Source organism: Eurypyga helias, unplaced genomic scaffold (genome assembly GCF_000690775.1).
Source record: "Eurypyga helias isolate BGI_N326 unplaced genomic scaffold, ASM69077v1 scaffold6872, whole genome shotgun sequence".
Classification (NCBI taxonomy): domain Eukaryota; kingdom Metazoa; phylum Chordata; class Aves; order Eurypygiformes; family Eurypygidae; genus Eurypyga; species Eurypyga helias.
The window spans coordinates 19,611-42,893 of record NW_010236499.1 but is presented as its reverse complement, the minus strand read 5'-3'; the positions used below and the strand labels follow the sequence as shown (position 1 = coordinate 42,893).

Genomic DNA, 23,283 nt, shown 5'->3' with positions numbered 1-23,283 from the left:
GCCACTGTCTGAATCTAGTAATTTTAGACCAAAAAAAATACCCCAAACCAAAACAACAAAAAACCTTGTAGCCAAAATCTTCTCCAATACTGAAGGTTTTTTTCAGGATAATACCATGGTCACCTATTCTCCAAAGAGGGAAAATATACCAAGAGGGGTATTGGGCTACAGGTGAAGAGCTTCAAAGTGACAGAAGTGTATAGGCCTGAGGCCTCTGAGGTTCGTGAAACTGAATCCTGAGTTGTGGGAGCTTCCTATTAGCAAATATTAAATGGAGCCTCTATGGCCTACAAATGACTGGGATGGGTCAGCAATATCTGAGTCTGAGGGCTCAGCGGCTGTACTGGGACAGTCATTTCTACACAAGACAGGCATCCAGAACCCAAGAAGGTGATGCTGTGTCTTCCACTGCCCGAGGAGCACACTAGAGTTAAAGGAGTCAGAGTTAAAGGAGGAAAAGGTACAGCTGCCTTATGCAAACATGGCCCCAGGCCTCAGTTGTTAAAAAGCAGGGCTCTGACCAGTGCAGTAGGGCTAAGTACATAAACAGAATTTGCAGGAACAGTTCTAACCAGTATCAGCTGCTGGTGAACTAGAAACTCTTTAAACAGGCTAAAAAACCTCTATAATAACAATAGCAATATTTTAAAGCTTTTACCTTAAAGGATCTATAACTACTGAAATCTTAATCACAATCAGAAAATCAAATGCAAGGAAAGAAATTATCGAAATGCTGAAAACCAGCAATGAACTAATGAACATAGAAACAGTTATACAGAAAGGCAGAAAGCTAATTTGATGAAATGCAGAAAGTGCATTGTTCCTTGACAGATTCTAAAGGTTTATCTATTAATTAATGGAAAAGTCTTATTTTACCTCAGAAGTTAGGAGCTACCAGATGAAATTAGGAAAAAAAAAAAAGTATATTTGAAAAACCTGAATTAGTTTCATCTTTCCACTCTGCTCCAAAGCAAGAAGTGCATGTTGACTCTCATTAGCCTTCAGATAAACTATCTTCAGCAGATGACACTCATCTTTGCTGTGTTGGGCCAAAGGCAAGGCTTTAACTTCCTGCCCACTTTCAAACTCCCAAATTTTCACTGTTCCTACACACAATTGAGAAAAATATACAAAAAGGGAATGAACTTACAGCAATTAAAAACCCCCATGCTTCAAACTCAGAACTTTGAACTGGATCAAACAGGAAAAAGAGTAGAAAAAAAGAAAATCTAATAGAAGGTTCAGAGCTAGGTCAGCGGCCTTTCAAAAGCTGTAGCAGTGTGTGTGTTTCTTAGGAAAGCACCCTTTAGGGACACAAACTTACTGAAAAACATCTTCACCACTGGCCCCACCATTTTCCATGCCTGTTTTATGCTACAGCCCAGGATAAAAGACCACTGCCTATCTTGCTTCTGTTTCTGGACTAACGTCATCAGAGAGCAAGCAGAGTGTGTGCTGTCAGGCAGAAGACCAGTTTCTGAGCTACAGTAAGGACCTGGTTGCTCGATGTGTCCCACAGAACCAGTGGGGAGAAGGATTATCTTAGTATCAGAGGCAGCATTATCTTAAGTGAAGCAGTTATTGCATACAACTCCACTTTTGTAAGACTTGATAGAATTCACCTTCTGTCATGCTCTTAATAAAGGGTGCAGTCTCTGCTCCCAAATTTAAACAAGAAACATTAGCCAGTGTGCTGTGTGGAAAAGGCCATCTCCTCTTCGTGTGAGGCAGCTTTCACATATTTTAATACATCAGGTGTGTAATCTTGAACATTTGAATGTGAGAAGAATTACTTAGTCATGTTAACAGATCACAAAATTATTAAAGTTTGCTGCAGAATTCAGTGTAACACTTGTGTGTTGGAAAGAGCTTGTCACATTATGTAAAACTAATGCACCCTAAATAACACGAGTGAGTCCAGAGGAGGCCACAAAGATGGTCAGAGGGCTGGAGCATCTCTGCTGTGGGGACAGGCTGAGAGAGTTGGGCTTGTTCAGCCTGGAGAAGAGAAGGCTCCGGGGAGACCTTTTAGCACCTTCCAGTACCTGAAGGGGCCTACAAGGAATCTGGGAGGGGGCTTTTTACAAGGGCCTGTAGTGACAGGACAAAGGGTAACGGGTTTAAATTGAAAGTGGGGAGGGTTAGATTGGATATCAGGAAGAAGTTCTTCATGGAGAGGGGGGTGAGGCACTGGCACAGGTTCCCCAGAGAAGCTGTGGATGCCCCATCCCGGGAAGTGTTCAAGGCCAGGCTGGATGAGGCTTTGAGCACCCTGGTCTAGTGGAAGGTGTCCCTGCCCATGGCAGGGGGGTTGGAACTAGATGGTCTTTAAGGCCCCTTCCAACCCAAACCAGTCTGTGATTCTATGAACACATGTGAAAAATTTAGGAAACATGTAGATGAAACATTCTAGTGTTCAGTGCCTGCAGACACTGTAATATTGAGCTTAGATACTGTAAATTTGTAAAAAACTACCATTCTCCATCTGTTACATCCATTTAGTTACAGATTTAGGTTCTAAGTCCTATGAAGAAACATATTTTCATAGCAAGAGCTTGGAGGATAGTCTTCCAGAAAGCAATAGGCTAGCAAAGTACCAGCAGCCAAAAATCACCTTTCTATGATACACCTATCAAATAGAACCCAACCAAGATACACCCCATCCCACCCTTTTCCCCAAATCCAAAGCTGTGCATTCCCTTCTGGGCATACTTCCTCCCACCTTGTAAGAAAGACAAGATTAATTCCTCTATCACTGAGACAGTCAAGGCAAAGAATTCTGTCTGCTCATACAATATGTCATTTTAAATACATGTAATAAAAATGTGGTAATTGTTTAATTGCTTTACCATCACATGCCCCAGTAGCAAGATAAAAACCATTTATTTCAACGGCTGCACAGGTCACTTCAGTATTCAGCCCATGCGCATTTTCAGTCTGATATAGTTGGTATCCTGTTTCTAAGTCCCAGACCTGCAAAATAAAATGGAAATTACTTGTACTACATCCTCTAAAACTCATCAGACAATGTGTTCTAGTGTAATTGGAGAAAGATGAATACTTCCAAGAGCAAATTTCACATCCCATGAAATAGCTTCTCTGTTATAATAGCACACTACCATGTTCTTTTACAGAAATACCAGTGTAATTTCCCAGAAAATATCTCTCTCCCCAGAGAAGCCATTTGGGCAAGGGGAGGCTCCATTTAGTATGCTATGGGCAAGGCCCTTTTTAAGTCATACAGCTTGTTATTATATATAATGAGTTTTTACAGTGCAAAAGCAAAGCAATCTAACTAGAAAGAAAGGTTTGGGCTGTAATTTCTATGCCGAATATAAAAATGAGGCTTTTCAAAAATATTTGGTCCAAAAACGTAGGAACGATTATATCTGATCATTATCTAATCATTTGGGAGTTTAAACAATGCCTTATGAAGAAGTACCAGTACAAAGCTGGGTCACTGTAGTGGAATAGTTCAGATTCAGCTAGATTTATGCAGTAGCCTCTCATGTCATATGAACTGTCTGGATCTGATTTCCACAGCACCAAATGCCCAAAACTATCTTGTAATTGTAATGGTGGTGTAGCCATCGTGGTCTAAGGAAGGCAGGGCTTACAGTGAGAAGTAACAGCTTTATCGAGTGTATCAAATGGAAAAACCTTTACACAAATGAGCCTTTCTCCACAGGAATGCTGTGCATCACCACCTGGCACACTGAGAGATGCTACCTCTCCCTACACATCTTGCCATCTAACCCCATCAACAACTGATGAAAACTGCAGGTCCTGGGTACTTCTGATGATCACTGTCACACTGTTAATTACACCAGTAACAATTCATTTTATTAATCTGTGGGTTTTCTGACACTTGCATGGCAACTGTTTTTTAGTGATTCAAACACAAATGGTAAAGTTAATAGGCAAGTTTGATCTTTTAATTAATGTTTCAACACAAGCTGAGCTGTGATAAAAATGATCATCATCACTTTATTTTTCTTGTTAACTGGCTATTATATTCAACACTTCTCCCTCACTGTATGACGTGAAATCCTTAAGGCTCAGAACAACATATTCTAGGAAATTATTTAAATGAGGAAAGGATCTACAGAAGGTCAGGAAATTGCTAGCCAAATAGAAGCAGATTAGACAAAAGAATAAGAAGTAAAACAGTGGGATAAAAAGTAAGGGTTTATAGTTTAGGCACACTGTATATGCCAATGAAGATTTTCAGTTTTAGTGAAGGAATCTTTTTATCTGAGACCAGCATCTTTTACAGTCCTGTTTTTACGAAGTCCCTTTTTTCATGTTTTATAGCAATCCATAGAATTTCTAAAGTACACATTTATATTCTACTAAGGTGACTGGGACTCAAGCACTTCTTAAACTTTAATGAGAAGCTTTCCAGATATGCCTTCTGCATTGATGAACCATGTGCTTGCATGTATTGTTGATTGGATGCACAGTTTGACATCACGGCAGTTAAAATTTTCCTTTCTAGCTACTAGGTGGCCAATGGACTTTCACTCTCTTGCTGTATTTGCAAGAATCCATTGCAGGAACAGTTGAAGAGTACTGTTCATCCAAAGGAAGTAAAAGTACAATTAAATCCATTACTGCCCAAGCCTTGCTCAGTCTGCCTGGTGCTTGCAATGCAGGTCAGGGAAGTAGTTACTGAGAAAAGGAATACTGTTGAACCCGAATAGCTTATTCATCATGGCTACCACTTCCCTGGAGAATTTGAGCACAACAATAGCCACAAGACCAACACTTTGAATAATAAACACTAATCACTTATCTAATTGCCCAGTAACTTATTTGTAATAAAAAAAAGGTGAGACTTTCCTTCTTCAGTTTAAATGGTGACAACTTACACTCACCTTGAGTATTGACTCAGAGCAGATAGTGAGAACCTGCCGCAAAGCCCTGTTGTAAACCAGAACATTGATACTTTCCTCATGTGTCTGTGGCACCTGTCTTGTGTCTTGTATCATATGAGTTAAGGGGTAAATATCAATGGCAGCTGAACCTGCACAGGATGAAAGGAGTGAGGAGATATATATATATATTTTTGTGTAGTACCAGTTACTTTCCCTGGATATGAGAAGATTTCATGAAAGCATAGGGTGCACTCAAGTTCTTATGAGGAAGATAAGGAATATTATCGGTTTATTGAGAATATCTGTTCTCTAAACCAGAAAACGTTCATTCATGTTCCCCACAAAGCACCAGTTAAACAATGGCTGAGTATTTACCTGCCTTAAATAACCGCCTGCGCACCTTTGATGAGATTGGTACCCTGACTCTAAATCATTAGGACCATAAACCCCCCCAGTCCCAGAGTGCGTTGGCATGGAATGGAATAAACCCAAATAAATAAAACTCTAATTGGCAGATATATCACTCAAATAAATTCTGGTATCCACTTTCTTAGAGATACAGCAATTCTATCTGCTGGCAATGATGATGTGTTTCCAGTACCTTCTTTTATATAGCACTGCAGGTCTGAATGGTGTTTTCCAGATACCTTCCAGTGCTCTGGGATCAGAAGGGTTGTAAAGACAGAGGGGCAAAGACAAGACAAAACAAAGGACAAGGTTTTTACAATGCAGGCTCACAGATCAGACTACTCAGGCAGGCTCCTATTGCAGTTCCAGTGTTTCTACGGTTCTACCAGCAGAGGAGCAGCAGTCAACAGTGAATATGCAGCAAGGGACCAAATTGCTAATGCTTAGTGTAAGTCCAGGCACAGGGGCCAGCAGCTTGGAAAAAGGCACAGGAGGAAAGCTGTGGCAATATTCAAATGAAGCATGAAGGTGAGCTGTGATTTATGAGTGTCAGTGAACTAATAACTGAAAATCTCCTCTGTAAAGCCAGGTACATAGCAATGAGAATTAATTCTTCTGAATGGAATCATTAACAGAGCCCAGGACCAGGTTTTTACAGATATTTAGGCACGACTACAATCATTGCTTATAAGGGCAAACTTACCTCATTTTCTTAAGGATTTATCCATGTAAAATCCCTACATTACTTAGCCTTGAAAATATCACTAACTTAAATTTGAAATGAGGATTGTACTGGTGTCCTTTAGTGATTAAATATCTTATTATGGGATTTTTTAAAATAAGATCTAGAAGCTGAAGTTTCTTAAGCTTTGCAGTGCTTACCAAATGCCTAAATGAATATAACAATTTGCCGACTCTAGTCCAATGTATATAATTCAGTTTCTAAAAGAGGTTTATTGGCACAAAGATTCAGCAGAAACTACCAGGTCACTGAAGACAAAATGTTTCACATTCATCTTCTCTGGTTTGAGAAGCTTTGCAAGCTTTGTGCTTTGTTTCTAATCCAAGGATGGAAAAAGCTGTCTCCAAAGACAACGACCTTATTTGCCTGCTGTATAGCCTCTATAGCCCCAGGACAGGTTCAAAGCTGTTTTTTCTCAGTGGCTGTGTCTCTGGGGCAGACAAACCCTGCTGGTTTCCAGAGTGTCTGCCTTAGATACAGAAGGCTAACATCATTAGTGACACCTGCGAAGCTCTGGTCCCTCAGAGTCAGGAAACAGAGCTCAGAAACCTTGGGCATATGTTCCCACAATGTCTTATTCCTGATCAATTGGACAGTGTGTCTGTTGGCACCTCAGATTGTGTGGCGCTCTGTAGCTACTGAGTTAAAGAAGGAGCTTGAATACACTTGTGGGGCTCCACAGAGACTATACTTTGATGTTTTCATCTCCAATTGGGAGGAGGGTGCTAGAATACTAGTTAGTGTAAGATCAGCAGCTTAGTAGCTTTCAAGAAATGACAAGGCTACAGAACAGTATCAGTAGTTTCATTTTCCTAAGGAAGGCTCACCTTGCCTGCAGAGAAGCTTTTTTCATATCCCCTCGTTCCTGCTGTTAATTCCCATGCTGCATATTTTCATGCATATTTCTATATTGAAATTAGCACCATATATAATAAGACCCACTTTAAAATGGTCCTAATGCGCAAATGCTCTTACCTCCCAGTATTCTGTACTTCTCATATACCTTAATCCATTCTCAACTTTGGTTGTATGTGATCATAACAGAAATCACATTCTAGGAGAAAGGGCATGCTCTCACACATCAACAGCAGTAACGTACCGGTGATAAGCCTACCACGTTCATTGTCAAATACCATGGCAAAGGTCTCCATCTTTTCAGGACTCCCTTGATTATCATGGAAGACCTGCAGCAGTGAAAGCGTTTGTATGTCCCACACTCTAAAAATCTAGAGGGAGAGAGAAGGGAGAAAATCTAGTACTGTATTATGATTGCCTTTTCAACTACTTTTTGTTTCTATGTCAGTAATAGTACAGCCTCCAATGAAAATTACATTGCTAAGTGTGGTACATCTCAAAATAAGGAAGACAAATATCAAACATATCTTCATCCCCACTTTACTAAGGATAAAAGGCACAGAAAGGCTGAGTTTTGTAATCTTGAGCTGACAGGTCCACAGCAGAACCAGAACTCCTGAGAATTGTTTCTACTCCTTAATGGTAAGATGACTCCACTGTGTCATACTTTTCAGTCACGTACAAATAAACGCCAATATTTTAGAAGCTTATATTTGAACTGGACTATCAAATAGTGTGCAACAGTACACAGAAAAATTTCAGAGGGTTCTGGATAAAGGAATTCCTGAAATCTTTGACTGAGAACGGTTGTAGGAGTAAATCAGGATCAGGACACACTTCTAGGATCATTTTTATGCATATAAAGTTCTTGTGCTTTCCATAAGGAAATGCTAACAATCACAGTCAGGGTACTATCCGGTAAGGAGCACTAGATATGTTAGATATATTTGTTCTTAATTTCAGTTTCAATGGAAGACATAGTACTTGCTGTAAACACTAGAATTACTCATCAATAACTATATGTTAGCAGCACTTATTCATCCTGTCTGACCAAAAGCTGTGTCGAACTTACTTCTATCCCATACAAAATACTCTTAATCCTGCAAGAAAACATGATTTAATTTTTCAGATCCCATGGCTTTTATTGTGGTGTATTTCCCCGCAAGACAATCTTATGCTCTCAAATATTCTTCCGTCATCACATCTGCCTGCAATTCTTATTCAACTGCCAAAACCGTGGCGAGTTTAATATAGGCATTTGTACAAGTTATTTGTATTAATTCAATTGTGTTATTAAAAGGTGGGGCTGAATTTTTTAATTGAGACTTTAACAGAAAGACACATGCTGGTACAATGCTCTCATCAATATTGGAAGTGTTGTGGGCATTGACAAAATCATTGAATCTTGGATGAAATGCTTCATATAATGTAAGTCTATAAAACACATCAGGACAAACCCATGAAATATTCAACTGAACCTGATAACTGAGCTGCATCTCAGACATAAATTTCACATGAATAATTCTGGTTCCTGTGCTACAGTCCCTGAAGATCTTCTCTCAGCTGTTTCTTATTCTTAACTTTGTCACTCAGTTGAGATCTCACTGGCTTTTCTTAGGTGATCTTGATGCAGTTAGTCAAATTCTAACTTCATAGTGTTCACCAGGAAGCATGAAGCAGCCAGCCTACCCTAAGTGAGGCTGGGCAGCTCTTTCTTTAAAAAAGCAATAATTCTGAGACATCTGATGAAGAAAAGAAAAAAAATCCTAGGAAAAATTCCAGGGAAATCCACTGCCATTTCTTCCATTCATCCCAGGATTTATTGTATGGTGACAGACATTATGGTAAAGGTAAGCCCAAGTCCAAAGATGTCTGCAGCAGACAGCTGGGGTGTAGATTCTTGCATTTATATTCCTGAAAACCTACTTATTTCACCCACAAGTAAAAGCAGCTGTATGGTCCATTAACTTGCTATTGTGCAAAAACCATCCAGTAATCCCCTTGAAACAGGCCTAAGCATTTGTCCGTAACAGAAGAAGAATCAATTGGCACAGTGAGACTGGAAGTTCATTTTGAAAGTACTGTCTTTTCTTTCTGAGTGATACATTAGATAGCACAATGACTGGCATCTTAGAAAAACGTAAAGAGATTAGCCAGAACAAAGAATGTAGAGCTGTTTGGCATTTCCATGCAATTTCATAAAAGTTTTAGTCACATAATCTACTTGCTAAGGCCATTAACATGTTATGCCCCAGGAAATGGCTTATAGCCAGTCTTATATCAGAAGTCCTAGAAACTCCTATCTGATGTGTAACTTGAATTCAGCACTGTCAGGGTGCCACTGACCTAAAAATACTAGTGACTGGTAAAGGAAGGATGGATTAAATTATCATTAAAGACATTTGATTTGCGAAGTAATTGCTTTTAGCTCACCAAGCTAGAAAACTGACAGGAAGAGCTATGAGGAAAAAATAAGAACAATTGCTCAACCTAATAAACAAAAAAGCTAAATCAAACTCTCTGCTGAAAACTCAGAAAATTCAGCTGCATAATGTTACTCACCTTTTAATACACAGACCTTTGAAAACCTAAAACCACCCTGAGAGATACTTTCTCGACAAATCTGGGATAAATTTACATCTGTAGAGTACTGCTTGTATCTGTCCATTTTATTGCATAAAAAAAAAAGGGGGGGGGAGGGGGAAGGGGATTTTAAATATAACTACTTCAGGAAAAATTTTCATTCTACACCTATTAACAGATAAAGTAAGTAGTTCCCAAATGACACCCAGAAAATCATAGTCTGAAACATAACTCAAAAGTTTTGGCTATTTCAGCTTTGCTCACCAACCATAGCCTATTCCCTTATTCATTTTGAAATCTATTTATTTTTTTGTTGAACAGAGCATTTGTCCATTATAATTCATAGGCAGTAAGTCACGTCCTTAAAAATGCTTTTGGTAATGAAGAAGACTTCACTTGTGCACATAGAATCATAGAATGTTTTGGGTTGGAAAGGACCTTAAAGATCATCTAGTTCCAACCCCCCTGCCATGGGCAGGGACACCTTCCACTAGACCAGGTTGCTCAAAGCCACATCCAGCCTGGCCTTGAAGACATCCAGGGATGGGGCATCCACAACATCTCTGGGCAACCTGTTCCAGTGCCTCACCACCCTCTCTGTGAAGAATTCCTTCCTGATATCTAATCTAAACCTCCCTGATTTCAATTTCTACCCATTACCCCTTGTCCTATCACTACAGGCCCTTGTAAAAAGTCCTGTCCCAGTACCCTTGTAGGCCCCCTTCAGGTACTGGAAGGCTGCAATGAGGTCTCCCCGGAGCCTTCGCTTCTCCAGGCTGAACAAGCCCAACTCTCTCAGTCTGTCCCCATAGGAGAGGTGCTCCAGCCCTCTGATCATCTTCGTGGCCTCCTCTGGACTCGCTCCAAGTGGTCAATATCCTTCTGATGTTGAGGGCTCCACAGCTGGACGCAGTACTCCAGGTGGGGTCTCACCAGAGCAGAGTACAGGGGCAGAATCCCCTCCCTTGACCTGCTGGCCACACTTCTCTGGATACAGCCCAGGATATGGTTGGCTTTCTGGGCTGCCAGCGCACACGGCCAGCTCATGTTCCGTTTTTCGTCCACCAGTACCCCCAAGTCCATGTTCATGTTATCAAATTTGACTGCAATTGCTAGGAATGATTTCATCCAAAGACGACAGCCTATGATTGAGAATGAATGTTTGTTACTCTGAATGTTACAAAATGCTGAAGTATCTCTCTTTGTGTTACTTGAAAGAAGATCTCAGCATAGAGAAAACACCATTGCCAAAAAAACCCCAAACCCAAATAGAAGACACTGTATGCAGAATAAAAATAAGGGAGACAGTAACAGATGGAAATTATTCAGGAAGATAAGGAGTTTTTGAGATTACTGGAATTTCTATCAGTAACCTGAAATTCTGAAAAGGAAGGCAAGAAAAGAAACAGATCAGTCAGTTGTTTAAACAGATCACCTTTGTCACCAGAGAGAAGTTCATGCACGAGTGCTTCAGGATTTTAAGTAAAAGAAAACTTCTCATGAGTATTTTTTTGTTTTCAGGAAAACTCAAAAGGGAAAGGCTCTAAAGAAATTCTTACTGAGATTAAATTTTCTCTGAGACAGTAATGAGGCAGAAGACCCGTGTCCATCATGTTCCTCTGATAGACTTCTGATTACATTTCAGGAGTTTACCCGGACATGCAATTTATAAAGCACACAAAAGGAGAAATAGGCAGTGAGAAGGCTTAAAAAAGAAAATCCAGTTTAGAAAAAATGACGAAGCTACTCATCCAGCTGACAGTGGACCCGCAAAAATAGAAAGAAGAATTGATGATGAAAGTTGAGAAAGTTAGGGCTATGTTGCAGGTAGATCTCCAAGCTCAAATCTGGCACAGTCACAACTAGAGCATGTAAAAACAGCTGTAATAACTGAAGATAAGTAAGTATCTGTGAGGATACTGTAGTCAGATGAAAAGAATAAGTCATTGAACAGAGACATAATGGCCTTTCCAGAGACATCATCCAGATCTGTTAGAAAGTTAGTGAAATTACACAAAACAAAACCCAAGACAGACAATTCTAACAACTTCATGGACTATTACATTGGTCAACTATTGAAACACAAATTTGACATCTTATCAGAGCAATAAGAAGAGAAGAAGATTTTACAGCACAAATTAACATAAGTAAGAGCCTCTTGCACTATTTGCTGCTGCTTGTTCAGCTATTAATGCCAGTTCCACATTAAGAAAATCCAGTCACTTAAAGTGACAGCAAAAACATGGACACATCACAGCATTCATAAATCTCTTCCCTTTCTTCCAGCCTTCTTCCTTTCCCAGCCCGCAGGCAGGGATGGGGAGATTACATAAACCACTGTTCCACATGAGTAACTCCCACACAAGGCATCACCAGCGTGGCCATGAGATATAATGTCATCACTGTTCAGCTGCAGCAGCACACATGGCTATGTATGAACTCATGCACAAAGAGTGGCTTATTTGGAAATTAGGAGCTGACTACGGGGAGTTGCCTTAGGAACCTTTTCTGAATAGTAACTTTACTGTTCTACTTATTTATTGAAGAACTTCCCACACCAGCCTGGACAAATGGCAGGAATCCCTGAAGCCCTCTGAAAACATATTCTTTATGGCAAAATGCTTCATGACTGTGTCTTCTGAAATCACAGAATACAGACTATGTGCAAGCAAAACCGTATTAGGGAGGAGAAGGAGTGTGGAGAGAAGGAGCCTCAACTGCTTTTGGAAACAACTTCTTTCCTTCTTCCCATTGTTCCCACCTTACAGGAGAAGCTGAGCTATACTTCCAGCAACAATTTATCTACAACAATGGCTTACATTAATGAAAAACTTGTTGGTTCAGTTTGGGTGCTACCAGAATTGACCTTGACCCACAGATAGATATTTTTTTTAAGAGTTAGCAGAGCAGGGATTCTTGATTGTGTTCCCACACTGAGGCCAGCCTTCTTCACACAGTCAGTAACAGGCACCGAGGGGCATTTGAGGAATGCATGCTGCCTCTCTTTCCTATCTCAGCTGCAAGAGCTTCGTCAAACTACTCTGTCATCCACTCCAGGTCCGCAGCCTGGATCAGTTTCTTCTGTTCTGGGGTGTTTTTCATTTTTCAACCAAATGGCAAAACCAGTTACAGATGAAATTTCCACAGACATTAAGCAAAATTAGGAACCAAATCCTTCCAGAATTCAGTGGGAGTTCTTGCCAAAGCCTTCTGATATCCCTTAAAAAATACAGACATGCTTATTTGCATACATAAATACTTTTCTCTCAAGCACCACCTTCCATCAAGCCCTGAAACTTGGAACATAAAAAAAAAGCCTGAACTATCTTTTCCATCTGGTCTAAAGCTTATATTTTATGTGCATGCAAAACCAGCAACACCCCTCTCTTCTATTTTTCTCAATTCACAGAGACAGACAAAGAGCAAAAGATTCATCTTGCCAACTAAAATGGAAACAGCAGAGGGAGACAGAACAAATATGGAAAACAGGGCAAGACAAAATTGGTAAATATATATTTTACATGGCCTCAGTACAATAAAGTTCAGGCTTGGGAACACTTGTCTCCTGCTGGGTTGTTATGAGGAGGCCACCGTGGGAACATGCTTTGACTTTGGAAGAAGCGAATCCTCTCTGCGTCTTTCTGTCTGTAATTAACTGAGATAGAAAATGACTAAAGAAGGCCAGGATTTGCTGACATTCCCTCCCCCCTCTGCCAAAAGATAATCCCTTCAAATTACTGTGAGTTAAGAATAAGAAAGTGACCTTAAAACACTGCTCTAAAGAAAAAAATCTCAACAACTCTCAAGAGAACAGTAATTGCCTTTTGGTGCAATTTTGCAAGTTAAGGAAAATTTGTTTATTGAGAAAGGGAGACAACTTTCCTCAGTTTTACAGAATGGTGATGCTGTAAGTCTTTATAGCAATTTCTGAATAAACACTCGTGAAGGAAAATCCAAAATCCAGCCACTCTGGAGGCAGAAGCAGCACTAGCCACAGCATTCTCTGTAGACATAGATAGGAAGAGTAAGCAACAACTAAAGCTGATTTTCTGTTGAAGTATTCAGTTTATACGCCTCTGTTAGCTACACTGTTGAACTGCCTCAGGGGGTCATTGAAGGCTCCGTGGTCTAAATGAAAAAATTTACTAATTCATACAGAACATCTGAGCCCTCAAAGACAAAAATCACCAGGCATGAAGCAGAGGTCAAACTGCAGTTCTGCTTGCCATGTCATTTAATAGCGTAGGTTATCTGCAGAGAGTGACACTGTGTGTCTTGTGATCCCTGAAGGTGATCCTGTAAAGTACTACAACTCCTTGTAGTTATTAGAAGACTTAGGAGCAAATTGATGTCAATGGGATTACTTCTAAGGCTAAGGCAAGGAGGATTTAGCGCTAAGCATATTAATGCAATGTGGTACAGCAGATGGTACTGCAAGTAGTGCCTTATTGAGACAGTAATTTGGCACAGTGCAAAACTATAAACATTTCAAATCACTTCTTCAAATAGTACCATTAACCTGGTAACATTTAAGGTTACTTTCCTTTTCCCAAACATGGAGGAATGCTGGAAAGAAATCAAACTGGGTTATATGCAATGGCAAGTCTAATTGTAGAGTAATGAGCCTGCAGGGTATACACTGGGTGCTGAGCAATGATTGAGAGTGTGTAAAGGCTCTGCATGTCTGCCTCTCTACTCTGTGCCGGGTGTGCTGACAGTACACCTACCTGATCCCAGTGCAAAGATAAAACACTTACGGAGAAGAGTTTCAGTGGACATTTAGATGGTGTGTGGGTCAGAAATGGGAAGCTAGAGGTGTAGGACAGAGGTGACTGCCCATGAACACCTGGATCAGAAGAGCTCAAAGTTCCACCTATCAGTCTTCAGCCAATCTTAGAATAATGCTCTCACTGTAGACAGAGTGTTTGAAGGAATTTTCAGGTATAAACCGCTTCATTTATTTTTCTTCATTCCCCATGAAAAATAAGCAACCAGAAAGCTACAGGTCTGGCAATTTATTTTAAATATAACTTAAACCCTAGATCTCAGTTTTCTGGTAGAAGAACTATAGAAATCAGCACAGGCTGAATATAGATCTCGCTCTGTTTCCATCTGCAGCAGATACAGAACATTTAATTCTTCAACCATGAAATACCTGCCCAGAAACAGAACATCTAATGGATCATTTTCATGTGTGCTGAGAATGTATGAGGACAATTCATAAAGGAAATCTGTGCATCCTCAGATACACCAAGAAACAACATCGTTTTGCAAAGATATAACCATAGCTAGGACAGATATTTTCTTCAAACAGTCCAGCTGCATGCTGGTTGTAAGCATGCATGTATGTTATAAACCATATAAGTCCAAGAACTGGAGAAAGAAAATGTAGATATGAGCCAAAAGAAGTGCATTTAAAATTAGTTTCAATACCTTTTACTTTTTCACAGACTCACAGAATCGCAGAACTGTTGAGGTTGGAAGGCACCTCTGGAGGTCATCGTGTCCAACCCCACTGTTCAAGTGAGGCCACCTAAAACGGGTTTCCTAGGACCATTTAGAATATCTCCAAGGAGGAAGACTCCACAACTTCTCTGGCAACCTGTGCCACTGCTCGATCTCCATCACAGTAAAGAAATTGTTTCCTGATGTTCAGACAGAACTTCCTGTGTTTCAGTTTTCATTGCCTTTGGTCCTGTCACTGGGCACCACTGAAAAGAGCCTGGTACCATCTTCCTTACACACTCCCTTCTGATGCTTATATATATTGATGAAATATCCCTTGAGTCTTCTTTTCATAGGATAATTTTGTAGGTGTTTTTCACAGACTACCGAAGAGACAAAGTAATTTGAGTAGTGGAAAGTGGGTCAAGAAATAACAGAAAAAAGGTTAAATTACATGAAAAGTCTGAAGAAGAAAATTCAATGTTTTTGGATTATGCAATATAAGAGGACAATAAAATTCTTAATATCTGTAAGGACCAAATAAGCCAAAGAGAATAAAAGCATAGCAGCAAAGGATTAACTTTTACTTTCAAAACAGTATACAAAAAATGTATCTGACATAGATGTGGCCACATAATTTCTGTGAAGGATGACTGGAGCAGATTTCCCAAATGGCTCTTTTTCAAATTATCTAGATTAAATTTAATAGTGTTGATATACAGTGCATTCCAGTAACAGCCGTGATTAGCAATGGTTTGACATAAGTTAAATATTGTGCTTCCAGCTCAGCTGTTCTTATTTTTCAGAAAGAAAAATGGCTATTATAAATATATCCTTGAAACAATGTCATGTGCTTTCAAAATAGGTTAAATAAACATCCACACTAATCTAAACAGGCATTGATACAATCACCTGCTCAGTTCCAGACAGACAAAAGACATTTATGACTTCCCACTGGGAGGTTGCACAGCCAGTTTGCCATTAGGCAGATCCGGAGAGAGAGGACTGGAGCCTGATAACATTAAGGTTTGAGTAAATTTGCAAAAGTCAGAAAAAACAAAATTAAAAATATATCTTGCCTCCTTTTATCCTCCCTGAAACACTAAAAATCTGTCCTTGGGTGCTGTAGGAATAAAACTAACATATATATAACAAGGTTAATTTATATGGGCAAATATCAGCAAGGAAGTGTTTATGTACTTGCATCAAGTTAGCTGCATCAGGTTTTGAAGCAATTATGAATGGAATGAAACTCTGCCATGCCCCAGAATGGAAATGTGAGAAATCACCCTGTTTATTGCAGTACTCTCCTGCCACGTGTATATGTGTGCATTGCTCTTTTGGTATTAGCTGCCAAAACCAAAATTACTTTTGAAAAGAAAAAGACAAAAGAACTTTCCCTTCACTGATTTTATGTTGTTTACAAATGATACTGTACAGTGGGATAAAGGCTGGGAATATACTCCTTACCCTAGCCCTACTGATGATCAGACAAAACTGACACTATGTGTTGAAGCGTATAGGCTCAAATCTTGCTCACCTGATCACTGTAGAGGTCTAACTCAACTAAACCCACCACTGGAGATGTTCTAGTAAAATCAGGAACAACTGGTGTAGCAAATTCTGGCTTACTGACTTCCACTGATAACTCAAGTAGGCAAGACATGAAGTTGTAGCCTCCACTGTTGTAGTTGTGAATCCCCACTCTGCATGAGGGGGCAATTGTCACTGCCTCACAGCCTTTCAGTACAAGGGCTATGCAGTCTGTTCTGCTCTCTGCCATTAGCCTTAATCTTCTTTCCACAGAGCGTTGTGAGTGTAAGATCATCTTGCAGATAATGCCTTGCTTCCTGCCACATCTCCAGGTTTAATAGCCCCTGTCCCTGTGAATGCTTGGGTTTTTTTTTTCCTCAGTGCTTCCTGAATGCATTCAAAGAGTTCAAATATGAGAACATGAAGTAATAAATGCTTCAGGCTTGCAGGATGAGAATAAGAATGGGCAAAATAACTATAGAGAGGAAGGGGCAATGAAGGGCTGAGTGACATGAAGGCAAGGAAAAAAATAAACACAGCAGAAATTTCCTATGCAGCATTCTTCTATCTAGAGTGGAGTGACGGTTCAGTTTTCTATTATTTCTCTACCACACAGATTGCTCTCATATTACCATACACTCTGTAGCACTAACTCTTCAGCTGATGGGGCACATTAAAAAAAAAAGGCTAGCAATTGCTATTAAATTACAGTATTGGTATTAGTAGAAAAATGCTGTAGTGCCAATGTAGTAACCAGACAGATCAAGTACTTTCATACAGGACAGTCTTGCCTTGCCTGGCTTGAAACAGCCAACTCATGTCATGGCTCATTGTCTATCTAATGTATGCTGAAGCATCAGAGGATGCTGCTTGGCTGTAAACCCAAGTCCAAAAATAGCACTTTTTAAAGGACGTACATATTATACCAGCATTTCTCATCAATAAAAAAAGATACTGCTTCAGTATTGAATAAGCCATATTATTTTACTTTGTACTCCCTCAGACCTAAAAGCAAAGGTGTAAGCCAGTTGTAAGAGTGGGAAATACATCACTCATTCCTCTTTTTATAACTCCCAAATGATACATATCAATGAAATTACAGCCATAAATCAAGACAATAGGCGGTTGCAGCCATTTTTGAAAAAATGTTTCGGGAAAACCGGGTTAGTGGCTTCTGCAGAATAATTCTAATCAGAGGGTTATATGCATTTGTATTTACATTTGTATTTACAGTTATATACAAACACTTTCACTCCAATAACCTAATCTATGAGTGCAACATGCTGGCACTTTAGCAAAGAGTCCATGTATTACGTGAAAACCTGAGTCTGTATTTTGGTGCAAACCATTTTATGTTTCTATGAATACTGGCTCAGGGCATTCTGTTTTCAGTTAAATTAAATATCACGGAAAATTTCTTCCATGTTTTCCAAAAAGCTGTGTTGTACACTGGCCAAAATGCCCCAGTGTAAATAAAGAAGTCTGCTCAAAAAAATTCACATGAATTCCAGGTTTCAGTGCAATGTATCCTGGGCTTGTTTGCTACCAAACACAATACTGATTTTTGACACTAAAGTGAGTGTGTTCTCTCTGCAGATCTATTGAGGTCTGCCACAAAGAAACCCAAAGTGCTGCCAGAAAACAGCACTACTCAGACAACAGATGTTTCCCATACAGACAAGGGAAGAATAAGGAAAATCTTTGACATAATTCTACTTTCACTGGATATATTTGACTGATGCTCTTTTCACAGCATCTCATTCTAAAAGGATGTGAGAACTAATAACTAATTCACCACTGGCAGTGATTGTTTTTCTCCTTGCAAACCAAGAAGCCATGCATATACATTTCAGAGTCTGGCTCCAGTTCTCCTTTTAGAAGAGATTGTAGAAAGATCCAGACTTACCTCCATCTGTCTATGCATTAGATTGCATAACACCACTTTGACTGGTTGAGAATTAAGGAGGTCCAAAGTGATTGTTTGTTGTTTCTTGAAGAATATCTATATCAAGATCATCCAGATTACTTCAATTTTACTTACTGAAGTTGTACCTCTGATTATTATACTTAGTTTACAGCACTTGATAAATAATTAGTATTTCCTTTAAGATTACCTTATATCAGGGGGACTGACAGAAACAAGACTAATTGGTTTCAAATATGTGAGTCTCAGATTTTTTTTTTGTTTTAGCACAGGCAGTGCTGAGAGCACAATGTCTACAGCCAACCTTGACCAGAGTAGTCAGGTCAAGTATCGTGGTGGTACATGTAAATTTTACCATTATATCTGAACTGTATGGCACACTGAAACAATAGTGTGCTGCGGTTCACCCCAGAGTCCTTGCTTGCTGGTAATCTGGATGCAAACCTGGAAAATAGTGCTGCAAATCTCTGTTTTGTTCATGCCTGTGTTCATTTTAGTGAAGGTAACAGGGCTGGGATGTTAGGTGCAAGAGAATGGTGTGCATATTGGTCCTCATGCTAATGCTAAATGGAGATACAACCAAGTTTTGCATCAGGATGAGAAAGCTGGACATAATTCTTGAAATTCAGTTTAGACATAGCCTGAAATTATGAGCTACCGTAATGAAGACGGTAGTGCATAAGAATCTGATTTAAAGAAAATAATCCACATAATACTCTCATTTTAATCTGCCTCATCGCATAATACCAAACCTTATGTTAAAAACCTTTCACTTATTTCTCTTTACAATTTTTGACATATGGTTCAAAAGAAGGTCTTAAAAATTATCATATTACAAAATAGTTTATGTCTGCTTTCCTAAACTTCTAGGATAACTTCAAAAGATAACCCTTTTCCTTGATGGAGTTTTAGTTTTTTATTTCAGGTCTTCACAATCATATTGTTCTCTCCACAGAGATATTTATTTTGTATCCTGGCTGTTGTGTTGCATGAGGTGTTTTGCTTGATACTTGCTGAACACACTGATACCTCCCTTCCCTTCTGCAGGACTCCACTTTTTCCATGCTCTGGGATGTTAAGACTATTACAGCTAATAATCTTGTAGCCTTAGCTCTTCTACTGTAGTACAGATCCCCTGTGGGTTTTTTTGCACTAGTGCTGTGAAACTGTGGTGTAGGATTGGTTCAGTTTTACATTTCTGTATGAACTACGGCATAAATTAAGGTTCTGTAGTATAAAAATAAGGCAAATACCACCAACTGAATCCCCTCGTACTCTGGTAAAAGATGCATAATATTTATGGTACCTTTAAAACCATTCACAAGAATTTTTTAACCCCCTAACTCAGCCATTACTTCTTCAGACTGCAAACCTTTGCTGCAGCAGAAGTTTGAAACCAAAAGCCAATGTGATCCCTTACTTTTGAAATCTGTAGGATAAAACATATGGGCTGCAGAGATATTCTTGTGAGTACATGTATGTATGGCCTTTCAGTCTTAGAAGTCCTTTGAGGTCAAATGAGGCAAAGTAAGGTAGTAAAATTCTTTGTCTGAATTCTTGTTTTAAAACATTTTCACACTTTGTTAATATAGAAAGTTAATACTATGTACAAAACATACCAAACAAAACTGACTACCAAAAGCCTTACTATTTGTTTTTCTCAACTACAGTCAGAAAGAATATGTTTTCTAGCTTTCTACCTCCATGGATATTAATCCCTCGGAATGTAGCTTGCATAATATCTTGAAATCCAGGTATGCAACATTAACTCTTATTGTTCCTCATAAATTAATATTTAACAGATCACAGGAAATTACATCTTAAAATGGTAGGGAGTGAAATCCAGAAGTGAAGTACAATAAATGCAATCTCACTTAAACAAGGAAATGGTTTGGGAATTTTTTTTTTCTAAAAGGTTCCTAAATATATTTCACAGGAATATTCCCTATTCCCACTGTCCAGGCCTTCCCATTGTCTGACCCTTAGGCCAGTAACAAAGGTAAGGACATTTCGCACATTACCCTAATCTCAAAACATTTTAAGAATTTATTTTAACACAGTTAATCTATCTTTTTGGCATTTAAGGTCTCTGCAGCAGCAAAGATGTGGGATGTCCACAGGATCCACTGAGCCCAGAGTACCCAATATCGTCAGTATGTGTCTGCTTAAAAGAGGAGTGGTGGAGGTAGAGAAGGACAGATACAAAATAGTTGTATATATTCCAACATGCATTTTATTCCACAAAGCACAGTAGTGGCTTATGCCAAGGTCAGGTCTTGTGAGGAGAAAGTGCAAACGTAGTGAAAGTTTAATAAATAATTTGTGTTTCATCTATTTCTCAAATCCTTTAAAGAACAGCTAAAAACAGTGAGAAGTTTATCTACTGTAACATGTAAGGTTTTTTGTAATCTTATTGTATGATGTCTAAAAATTTCCTGTCTTTAACTTCCCCTGGTTCTCTGATAAAACCTATGATTGCCCCTCTATGAAACTATAACTTTTTCACTACAGTCACTTATGTCAGAAAATAAGGACTATTTATGCCTAATGATAACTAAGAAACTAAACTTGACTGGGAAGATGATGCTGTTATCATTCACATCTCACTTCCTGAAGGAAATGGAAACAAGCAATACACAGAATATGCAAAAATTTACTGCACTTCTGATAGAGGCTGTAGCAGTATAAAGAATACCCCAACTGTGATAGACATCTACATAAAGAACGTAGTGTTTGTGCTGACAGTGGCAGGAGAAATACTACAATCTTCTTTCAGGTTCTGTCATCAGAGGAAAATATTTCCATACTGCACTAGACTTAGGTTTACCTTTATGATGCCGGTTTGAAGGTTTGTAATTTATATAGCATAAAAATATCTTTACAGTAAGTCAAGAAAATGTTTAATATATTTCAGGAAAAATAGCTGTGAAGTATAAAATGAGCTTAAAACTGCACATGTGGTAACATGGCAATTACAATTCTTAATTTTAAAAAAAGTATTCCCTACTTTTACCTTGTTCTGTATTTTTGGCTGAAAAACAGCACAATAACAAATCTTTTATTTTAATATGAATATCTGACATGTTTTAGGTTAAATTTAATTTTGGGAAGGTCCAGAAAAGGTATTAATTTAAATTTTCAAAGCTTTTCCCTAGTTCTGCTGTTCTGTCAAACAGTTAATGCAAAATCTGTGGAATATAAAGGGATTTAATTTCCCTTTGTTACAATGCTTCCATGAGATCATTGATATGATCTAACTTAAGTTAGGGATCATTGATATTTCTGACTTATTTTTAGTGAAGATATATGGGCTCTCCTTGTTTTGCTTGAGTGGCCTCTTATATCACACTCACTGAAAGATGAAAACAAAATAGACAAAACTATTTTGATTTTTCTTATGCTAAGCAGATTGGAAAGCAAAATTGTTCTTTGTTTTTTAGGTGAAAAAAAAAATATGTGTTTAATGTAACATTAAAAGTTCCCTGGGAAGTTGCACACTTTTGTGTAATATCTGGTTCTCGTCTATATAAACACAAATGTGCTTTCATTGGTTGGAAGCAATCCTTTTACAGCTGACCTTCCTCTGCTATTGTGCATACCATGTGTCATCTACAAACTGTAAATTCTTTGAGACACAGAGTGATTGTCATTTTATTTGTAAAGTCCTTCAGACTTGTCTGTGAGGGATCCCTTCTTTTCTGAATTAGTGTTCAACTATGACTGCAAGAATCACCTGACTTTTGAAAGTCTAGGAACTCATCTCTATTTCTTCGTATTTTTGGAGAAGTGCAATTTCTGCCTTATAGCTCAAAACGTTGTTTAAAGACACATAGCTTTTAATTAAAACATACTTTCACATATTCACTTTCCTGTACAAGTGATCTTACTGATGTCACTGGCACAACTCAGCTACATTCAGGTAAGTAAGTGTCCACGTACTTGGAGACTTGTAAAATAGATTTTGCTTCCCTATGAGTCATCATATTGAATCACAGAAAGGCCCAGAAGGGACTTCAAGAAATCTAGTCATTTACTGCTCCAGGGGTTTCACTCTTGGTTGCTTTTCTATAAATACCTTCATGTACATTCATTCCCCTTAAGTCATGCCTTATGTCTTACCCCATTTTTCCTACATGTATAGCTTGCAGACTACCTGTTAAAATCCTCCTTAACTTGGCAGTAATGTACACCTGTAGCAAATGTGCAGTTACCTACACAACAGACAGGTACAGATTTATAGGAGTGAGGAAGGGGGAACAGTTATGGATCCAGGATTATGTGAAGATGGGAGATTTCTGATGACTTATTTTCAGCTAGTAGTACTTTTAGAAGGGTACGGGTTATTTTAAGAATAGGATTAAAAACGTGCAAACATGGTATTTACTGGTACCTCGATGAGCACTTGTAAGCAGTTAAGGCAGAGGAGTGGTACAGACAGGTTAAATAGCTCAGTGATGTTTCCTACATAACCCAATAAAAACCTGGAAACCTGTAAAATAGATGGGTATCTCAGTAGACTAAATATATTAGCTCCTTATTACCTTATAGGGTGTATTTTCCGCAGATCATACCTTTAATTTTAATGACTATTCTGAACTCTAATATTCCTGCTCAGGGCCTGCATCTTTTACCAGTTTTGGGCAACTGGTAATTTTAGCAGGTATGCATTTTCCTATCATTGTATATATTAATGAAAATGATGAGTACTGCTGAATGTTGAAAATATTGCATAGGACCACTTTGAAAGAGGTCTGGAGCCATTCATAACTACTCCTTCAGGGGCTTCTAATTTATTTTTAGAAGGTTTTTATTCACTCCTGAACAAATAAGATAAACCACTGACGCCACAATGCCACCAATAACTTAAAGGAAACCCATCCATTTCCAGCAGAATCTTGCAATATTTAGTTGAAGAA

The 23,283-nt window shown here is 38.8% G+C and overlaps 1 protein-coding gene across 1 annotated transcript in view; it reads right to left on the bottom strand.

Moving 5' to 3' along the window:
- WDR64 (WD repeat domain 64) overlaps positions 1-23,283 on the bottom strand; it is a gene marked incomplete at its 5' end in the record, with an annotated part of 60,299 nt that overhangs the window by 20,487 nt on the left and 16,529 nt on the right. The window contains 4 exons of the mRNA XM_010147100.1: positions 937-1,106; positions 2,850-2,973; positions 4,878-5,026; positions 7,127-7,253. Of these exons, the coding sequence (XP_010145402.1) occupies positions 937-1,106; positions 2,850-2,973; positions 4,878-5,026; positions 7,127-7,253 (570 nt within the window). The remainder of the gene's footprint in view (positions 1-936; positions 1,107-2,849; positions 2,974-4,877; positions 5,027-7,126; positions 7,254-23,283) is intronic.